A 10000-nucleotide genomic window follows, 5' to 3' on the forward strand; every position below is an offset into this window, starting at 1 on the left:
TTCAACACATTCTAATTTCCGATATGCGGGAATGGTTTCTTTCACTTACTGTATAATCTATGGGGGTCACGGACTTAAACGCATCTCTTTTAAAAGGCAGACCTTGTGGATTGGTGTCCTTCACAGACGAAGCTTTCAGCATGAGCTACAGTGGGTATTTGACCCCCTGCCGATTTCGCAAGTTTGCCCACTTGCAAAGAAATGCTGCGATCAAATGCAAATCAATTCATAACTGTTATAAAATGCAGTTTTCTGGATTTTTTTGTTGATATTCTGTCTCTGACTGTTAAAATAGACCCACCATTACAATTATAGATCACGCATTTCTTTGCAAGTGGGCAAACTTGTGAAATCGGCAGGGGGTCAAATACTTATTTTGCCCCATGTATCTATCATGTCCTGTCTCTGTGTGTGTGTGTGTGTATGCATTGTATGTCTGTACTGTCACACTCATACTATCCAGGGGTAAGTGTATGGGTATGTGTATAAGTGTGTGTGTGTGTGTATGTGTGCATGTATGTATTTATGAGTGTGTGTGTGTGTGTGTGTGTGTGTGTATGAGTGTGTGTGTGTATGTATGAGTGTGTGTGTGTGTGTGTGTGTGTGTGTGTGTGTGTGTGTGTACTTCTACTGACACGGTACCTTCACACACGGGGCAGCACTCGCCCTCGGGGACGTAGTAGCGCTCACAGTGGAGGACGCCACACTGGGCGGTGAAGCACACGGACACGCCCCCCTGGCATCGGCAGAAGCGGCAGGCGTCCATGCGGAACATGTCCCCATCCTGGTACTCTACCCCGTTGAAGGTGCACGCCGGCTTGGTCTCTGGAGGACAAGAGAGCATTCAGTGAGTTTGTTAAGTCAGGAATCTTTCTTCCATATGTTGTCAAATAAATGTAATTTTCTTTACATCGATGACACCAATAACAATGTAAATGGTCTCAAGGCGCTTTACAGAGCCCAGAGCCTGAATCCCCTAAAGCAATCACCATGGCGATGGTGGTGAGGAAAAAAACCTCCTTTGAACGGGATGAACCCTTGAGCAGAACCCGGCCCATAAGGGAGAACCCATCTCATAAGGGGGAACCCAGCCCATAAGAGAGAACCCAGACCATAAGGGGGAACCCATCTCATAAGGGGGAACCCATCTCATAAGGGAGAACCCATCTCATAAGGGAGAACCCATCTCATAAGGGAGAACCCATCTCATAAGGGGGAACCCAGCTCATAAGGGAGAACCCATCTCATAAGGGGGAACCCAGCTCATTAGGGGGAACCCATCTCATAAGGGGGAACCCATCTCATAAGGGGGAACCCGGCCCATTAGGGGGAACCCATCTCATAAGGGGGAACCCAGCACATAAGGGAGAACACATTGTGTGGCGGCTGGCCCACTATTCAGTGGATCTGCTGTTCTCTGCATAGTTTGCAAACTCCAAGATAGCAATATTCCATTTATCAGATAAATGCAGCATTATACAAATGACCACAATAAGGATGTATTAACCTTAGGAATTAAAGTACAATCAAATCATTAAGGACATCCTGTTTCATTCCAGTTAGTCGGTAATTATTCCCCCAGTGGCTGTTATTCACGGTTTCGGACAGTGTTACACATTACTCATAATAGCCTAAAAGAAAAAAAATCACACACACACATACACTCACACAGACATACACACATATAAACATAGTGTACACAGACAGACAGCCAGACAGCCAGCCAGACAGCCAGACAGCCAGACAGCCAGACAGCCAGACAGCCAGACAGCCAGACAGACAGACATACAGACAGACAGACATACCCACTAATGCACACAGAAACATCTTGTCACGGTATCGGACAGTGTTACACATTACTCATAATAGCCTTAAAGAAAAAAATCTCACACACTCACATACACTCGCACAGACATACTGTATACACACACACACACAGACACACACATAAACATAGTGGACACAGACAGACAGACACACAGACAGACAGACAGACAGACAGACAGGCAGACAGACAGACAGACAGACAGACAGACAGGCAGACAGACAGGCAGACAGACAGACCCACTAATGCACACAGAAACATCTTGCCATAGACCACATTTGTGCACACACACTCTCAAATAGATGGTGGGATCTGCGAGAAGCCCATGAACTGCTCTTAGCACTGCTGATACACTGCTGACTTCTAGCAGGAGACCCAGCTATAGAAACCTGTCCTTCCTGGTCACCATGGCAACGCAAGGTGCAAAGAAAAAAAGAGTTTGAGTGGATCCTTGTTTGGAGGCCTCCAGTTATGCGTCAGCAGGCACAGCATTCCCTGATCCTCCAGGGAAGACTCCGTCGTGGCTTCCAAGAACAAGCCGCTTATTTCAGAATTGGACTTGGAATAATGCAGCCTTGGGGCTGATTGGAAAAATGACTGCAATCTGTCTTCAACAAAAGAATGATTTTTTTTCGAGGCATGTATTGACCACCATGTTGGCCACACAAACACAAACAAATATGACTGATGCCTATGCGTTCAGTAGCGTGGCCAGTGACGTGGGGACGTCGGAATGGTACTCGAGCTATGGCAAATCAAGCACTTTCACGTCCTCCTCATGTGTAGTCATTAGCAGACAGCAGTCAGGCAGCCTCACACTCCTCAGAGCACCCATGCCTTGGCCTTGGAATTGTACGCGCTTGTAACAGTTGAAAAAGCCCTGAAGTTGAAAAGACATGGTGGCCTTCGATTCATTGCATTAAAATGGCAGAATCCATCAGGGAGAAAGAAAAAAAGAAGAGAATTAAAAGAGGAAGGAGAAGAAAAAAAAAAATCGCCCTCGGAGCATTGGCTTCTTTTGTGCCGTCAATTACCCAGGGTCTGTCAGCGCGCTAAAGCCAGGTCTTTAATTCCGGACGCTAATTTTGCCAATTAGCCGCGGTTCCGAGAATTACACAGCAGCTCAAGGCGACTGCGTCGTCGATGGCACGGCGACCAAAGGCAGTGCCAATCAAGGGACGCCGGGGCCCGTTCCCAATTGCCCCCTAATCAGAACGTCCTCTCCTCTCTCTTGCCTTTTACTCTCTCTCTCTCTCTCTCTCTCTCTCTCTCTCTCTCTCTCTCTCTCTCTCTCTCTCTCTCTCTCTCTCTCTCTCTCTCTCTCTCTCTCTCTCTCTCTCTCTCTCTCTCTCTCTCTCTCAGAATTTCCTCTCCTCTCTCCTGCCTTAGGCTCTGCTGCCGTCTCCTCCGGCTAATTGGAGAGAATTCGTTCCTCCACACACGAGAGAGAAAGCTGCTACCAGAGGAGATATGTGTGTGTGTGTGTGTGTGTGTGTGTGTGTGTATGCGTGTGTGTGTGTGTGTGTGCGTGTGTGTGAGGACATCACGACAGACTGACAGCCATATCAAATGCTTTGCACAGAGTTGTAAGAGTTTTTTTTCTTTTTTCTTTCTCGGCCGCCATCGATCCCAGAAGAATACCCCTCGTGTTGTTTCATGTTGTGACATGTTTCCACACGATTCTCTCGGGTGGCATCAACTGCGACCTCCAGCACAACACCTCTGTGCTTGATGAACAGTGACAGCCCCTCTTCCCTCGCTAACGCTTACAGCACTACGTACATCACAGTACACACACACACACACACACACACACACACACACACACACACACACACTGCTGTTTTCTCTCTGTGAGTGTCTGAAGCTACAAAACTGAGCTCTATCCACCTACAGGTCCCCAAGTTTAAAAAAAAAAAAAAAACACACTACTGCTGTTTAAAATCACATTAGATTGTGACAACAGAGAAAGAACCGGAAGATTTGGACAGCAGACACCGTTCCAACAACCTATTGATCCCAGTTGGCCTTAGCGTCAGCAGTGGCCTTAAGACGGGCACTGAGGTGATTAACACTCATGCATTTCAAAGAAAGGCCAGGCACGAGCTGGAAAGGCAGCGCCTCCTAATTCGCTAATAAATAAGATGAACCCACCACGTGCCAGAATCTCATCAAGTCTCTTCTCGGGCAGTGTATTCACATTTCCCTGGACGAATGGAGCTGACAGACCGCTCAAACACGGAATGAATCACAGCATATGAAAGCGGATTTCCCCCCAGCCGTCAAACTGTTTGACTTCCGCTCAGGCTCCTTATTAAAGGAGGGGAATGGAATGAGTTTGGGGGGAAGAGGAGAGACAGGAACGTGCATCACGAGAGGAGAGGAGGAGAGGGGAGGGGAGGGGAGAGACAGGGATGTGAATCCCGGGAGAAGAGGAGAGGAGGGGTGAAGGAATGCTGCATCTCTCCAGGGAGTTTTGTCCACGATTCCCTGATTTGATTTACCTTCCCACCCCCAATCTCACCCTCTCTCTCTCTCTCTATGTGTGTCTCTGTCTCTTGTCTCTCCTTCTTGAAAACTATTTCTCTATCTCTCCGTGATTTCTTTCATGTTCTTCCTCCACCTCTTGATATGCCTTGCTTCGCACCATTGCCCCTTAATCTTTTCTCAGCCCAGTCGCTCCTCCCTGAGAGCTACTTTGCCCTCATTCTCTTCCTCCCTGATATCTTCTCTTCCCCCATTCTCTTCCTCCCTGATATCTTCTCTTCCCCCATTCTCTTCCTCCCTGATATCTTCTCTTCCCCCATTCTCTTCCTCCCTGATATCTTCTCTTCCCCCCATTCTCTTCCTCCCTGATATCTTCTCTTCCCCCCATTCCTCTCCTCCCTGATATCTTCTCTTCCTCCCTGATATCTTCTCTTCCCCCCATTCTCTTCCTCCCTGATATCTTCTCTTCCCCCCATTCCTCTCCTCCCTGATATCTTCTCTTCCCCCCATTCCTCTACTCCCTGATATCTTCTCTTCCCCCCATTCCTCTCCTCCCTGATATCTTCTCTTCCTCCCTGATATCTTCTCTTCCCCCCATTCCTCTCCTCCTTCCTCAATCTCAGTTATCGGTCTGCCTCTTCCTTTTTCTTTTCTTCCCAGCCTTCCTTCCTCATTTGATACTCATCCCCTGCTCACCTCTCTCACTCTCTTCCATCCCCTGCTCACCTCTCTCCTTCTCTCCCATCCCCTGTTCACCTCTCTCCTTCTCTCCCATCCCCTCTCCCTCTCTCATTCTCTCCCATCCCCTCTCCCTCTCCCATCCCCTCTCCCTCTCTACCCAGCCTTCCTTCCTCATTTGATACTCATCCCCTGCTCACCTCTCTCCTTCTCTCCCATCCCCTGTTCACCTCTCTCCTTCTCTCCCATCCCCTCTCCCTCTCTCCTTCTCTCCCATCCCCTCTCCCTCTCTCATTCTCTCCCATCCCCTCTCCCTCTCTACCCAGCCTTCCTTCCTCATTTGATACTCATCCCCTGCTCACCTCTCTCATTCTCTCCCATCCCCCTCTCCCTCTATTTTCTCTCCATCCTCTTTATCTTATCATCAATCTCTAATGTTTCCATTCCAAACAATCAATTCAATTCAATTCAACGGAGGTCAACAACGATTGAAATTTCGGACCAACGCAGCTCGTCTCCAGAAGTCATTAACAAAGATTAATTTATTCCGACTGACAAAAAAAGAGACAACAAATAAAAAGAACAGTACCCATTTCCTTCCCCCAAACACACACACACACCCACACACACACCGCCTGTCTACCCCGCACCATGTGGGAGGCTGGCTGCCGCGTCACGAGACAACTTATCATCACGATACTGCTTCCTCTCTCCCACTGTGCATCCGTCTCTCCTGGGGGCTCCCCGGGGGTGGCCGTTTGTTAATTAGCGGCGTCCTGTAGCGGAGCCGGCGGGGTTTTTTGCGGGGGCTGGGGAGAGAGGCCTGGGGCTCCTGGGCTTGCAGCCTGGGCCCCGACTCATTACCGGCGGGCATGAGCGATGGGGGACACGGCCTCCCCTCCGGAGCGCAATACATGCTGGGGCCTGAAACACTGTTCACCGGTGAGTTTTCCTTTATAAATGAGGTGGTTATCCAGACATCCTCTCTCTCACATACACACACACACACACACACGCACACGCACACGCACACGCACACGCACACGCACACGCACACGCACACACACACAGACACACACACACACACACACACACACACAAACAAACACAGACACACAGACACACACACACACAGACACACACAAACACACACACACAGACACACACAGACACAGACACACACACAGACACACACACACACACACACACACACACACACACACACACAAACAAACACAGACACACACACACACACACACACGCACACACACACACACACACACACACACACAAACACACACACACACATCCACTCTGACTGACACAAGCATCAGTGCCTCAGAACTCCCAAGGTCCGGTGCTGTTCGCTCTAAATGGCATCAAGGACAATAACAGGCTGTCTATCTTTGAGGCGGATGCTCTGAAAATTGTTTTTCTTTCTTCTATTTTTTTTCTTCAACTCCTCATTTCCCTTTCCCCCCCCCCTCCCCCCTGACTGACCCCTGGAAAGAGCACATCTGTTGCCCACTGACATCAGTCCAAATCTTCCTTCTGAGCATCTCACACACGTGTGTATCCCACACACATTCAATTCCCAAGCCTGCTATATGTGTGTGTGTGTGTGTGTGTGTGTGTGTGTGTGTGTGTGTGTGTGTGTGTGTGTGTGTGTGTGAGTGTGTGTGAGTGTGTGAGTGTGAGTGTGTGCCCGTGGCCCTGACATCATCAGCATTGACAAACATGACCAAACGGATGGGGACAGGGTGGAGAGAAGGGTGTGAGGTCCTCCAGGGCCGCCTAAGCAGCTGCAAACAGGCCGTTCCTCACCCACTGATGTATCCGGCGGACGGGGACGGGGAGGCTAGGCGTTTGCAAACAGTATGTGCATTGTAACCTCATTTCGTAATCCAATTTTCCCAACCATCAGTCCCGATAAACGTCAGCCTTTGACTCAGCCTTTGCATGAGTCAGAGAGGCGGTGGGGGTGGGGGTGGTGTGGCTTCATTTTTTCATTCATGCCTTTTTTTTTTGGTTTAGGGCCATTTTTGTTTCTGTTCTGTTCGCCTGTTGCAAAGGATGAGATGACTGAGCTGAGTGTGTGTTTTTGGTGCATGTTGTGTACGAGTATGCTAAGTGTGTGTGTGTTTTGGGTGCATGTTGTGTATGAGACTGCAGAGTGTGTTTGTTTAGGGTGCATGTTGTGTATGAGACTGCAGAGTGTGTGTGTGTTTGGGGTTGCATGTCGTGTGTGAGACTGCAGAGTGTGTGTGTTTGGGGTTGCATGTTGTGTGTGAGACTGCAGAGTGTGTGTGTTTGGGGTTGCATGTCGTGTGTGAGACTGCTGAGTGTGTTTGGGGTTGCATGTCGTGTGTGAGACTGCTGAGTGTGTTTGGGGGTGCATGTTGTGTGTGAGACTGCAGAGTGTGTGTGTTTGGGGTTGCATGGCGTGTATGAGACTGCTGAGTGTGTTTGGGGTTGCATGGTGTGTGTGAGACTGCAGAGTGTGTGTGTTTGGGGTTGCATGGCGTGTATGAGACTGCTAAGTGTGTGTGTTTGGGGTTGCATGGTGTGTGTGAGACTGCAGAGTGTGTTTGGGGTTGCATGGCGTGTATAAGACTGCTGAGTGTGTTTGGGGTTGCATGTTGTGTGTGAGACTGCAGAGTGTGTGTGTTTGGGGTTGCATGGCGTGTATGAGACTGCTGAGTGTGTTTGGGGTTGCATGTTGTGTGTGAGACTGCAGAGTGTGTGTGTTTGGGGTTGCATGTTGTGTATGAGACTGCAGAGTGTGTGTGTGTTTGGGGTGCATGTTGTCTACGAGTATGCTAAGTGTGTGTGTTTGGGGTTGCATGTCGTGTGTGAGACAGCTAAGTGTGTGTGTTTGGGGTTCATGTGGTTAACAAGACTGCTCCAGCGTGCTCATCTGAAGTGGTCTTCTGAAGATGCCTTCAACAAGCTTATTAATGCTATAAAACTAAAGCTAATTAATCCTATTAAAACTTCATATAAACTATCTCCTTTGCAACTGGCTGGATGTGGCAGTGTTTTATTGTCAGGTCCCCTGCGTGATTAAATACGTTCTAGAGCACTGCTGACATCATATGTTAATTAAACTGAGGTGAATCTCATTCAGGAACAATGGATTGCTGGGTGTCTTAACCACACACTTATTATTTGTTAATTCAGTGCACTGCAAAAAATGCCCCTCTAGATTTAAGACAAATAATTACATATTTAAGCAGGATTTTGCTTAAAACAAGCAAATTTGGCTGCCAGTGCGTTAAGCAAATTTGGCTTGTTAAGATTTCTTAAAATAAGTAATATTTGCTTGAAATAGGTAAAAATAACCTTACCAAGAAAGCACTAGGTAAGTACAATTTAGCTAGAAACAAGACCAACTATAATCTCAATATAAGAGTAATAACACTAGGTTAGAAAAGCATTTTTTGCAGTGTGTCGGCTCTTCATACACGTCTTCATATACAAAAATACAGTCACACTGTGGCAAGCGCTGAATGATGACTGAGCAAATCACAAAAGAGAGTATCTCTGACTTCACTCAGTGCGTCGTTTGGAGGTGGTCCCGCTGTGGTTTGGCACCGATCGGGAGAGGGTCCAAGATGAGCGTAGCTCATGGCTCAACTACGCCGTTCAGCTTCTAATGGAAATGCAAATTAGCCTTTGCACAGCCTGGCTCGACGCAGCCTAAAGAGCCAATGGAAATAACCCAGAGGGCATTGTGTCTGCCTGCTCCTCACCGTGACTAGGCTGAACCACCATCACACACACCTCAGGAGAAGCACAATAGGGCTGGAGTACAGCTCAATAGCTTACACCTGTTGCCTTGTATAATATGGAACAGGTTCACGGTGAAAAAAACCTGTGTGTGTGCGCTTCTCATTTAATGTGTGAGTGTGTGTGAGTGTGTGTATGTGAATGTGTGTGTGTGTGTGTGTGTGTGTGTGTGTTTCTGTGAGAGAGAATGTTTGTGTGTGTGTGTGTGTGTGTGTGTGTGTGTGTGTGTGTGTGTGTGTGTGTGTGTGTGTGTGTGTGTGTGTGAGATAATATGTGTGTGTACTTGCACCCGTCCCTGAGGGCCACTGAGGTGCAGTGTGTTCTGGGAACCCAATTCTCAGGCGAAGATCACACTTCCTGGCTGCCTCTGCGAACCGCATCCCTTGCTGAGGATTAACCAGGAAGTCGCCCTTTTGTTTGGAGAGGCAAAAAGTCCTTGGACTTGGAACAAGCTCCAGAATCCTACAACATCGTTCCCTCCGCTTGCGAGCTGTGTGTACGTCGAGTTCTGTTTTTGTTCTGTTTTGTTCTCCACCTCACGGCTTAGACGCCGCCTGCAAAGCCCTGGTGTGACAAAACTCGAAGCCAAAAAAAAGTAAAAGGGCTTTCCGAAAAAGCCACAAAGGGCTTCTGAATGCAAAAGAAATATGAAAGCCCGGAATCTTATAGAAGAAAAAAAAGAGTGTGCTTTGCTACTTGAGAAGCCGGAACAAAGAATTCCCTCAACTCAAGCACAGAAGAAGCACCCCGAGCACCACATCTCAACATCGTTGCAAATGATGTACCTTCGAAATCACACCGCCATCACTATGTTCCCTTCAGAAAGGCAACAAGATAAGTGCTGTGTGTGCTTCATAGGGGAGGTCTGGCTGCTGGATCATTGTGGTGGGGTGGGTGAGTGTGGTCACGGAGTACTGGAGGTAGAGAAGTCGTTCAGTAATCAGAAGGTTGCTAGTTCGATTCCCTGTCGAAGCGTCCTTGAGCAAGACACTGAACCCCTAATTGCTCCTGATGTGCAGTGTGCCATCAGTGTAAATGTAAAATGTGTATACATCCTTGTAAGTCGCTTTGGATAAAAGCGTCTGCTAAATGACAAAAAATGTAAAAAAAAATAAAATAAAAAAATGAGTGATGGGTCATAATGGGGTTTTCCACTGTCACTTTCGTCCACAGCGAGCGTGGCTGTGCCCAGAGGTGCAGATGGGATTTTTAAACTGGGGG

At 48.0% G+C, this 10000-nt stretch overlaps 1 protein-coding gene across 1 annotated transcript in view; it reads right to left on the reverse strand.

Annotated features, from left to right (window-relative positions):
- Window positions 1–10000, reverse strand: part of crim1 (cysteine rich transmembrane BMP regulator 1 (chordin-like)) — a 103367-nt gene that overhangs the window by 41829 nt on the left and 51538 nt on the right. The window contains 1 exon segment of the mRNA XM_080850699.1: window positions 643–825. Coding sequence (XP_080706825.1) covers window positions 643–825 — 183 coding nt within the window.

Source organism: Sprattus sprattus, assembly GCF_963457725.1.
Source record: "Sprattus sprattus genome assembly, chromosome: 13".
Classification (NCBI taxonomy): Eukaryota; Metazoa; Chordata; class Actinopteri; order Clupeiformes; family Clupeidae; genus Sprattus; species Sprattus sprattus.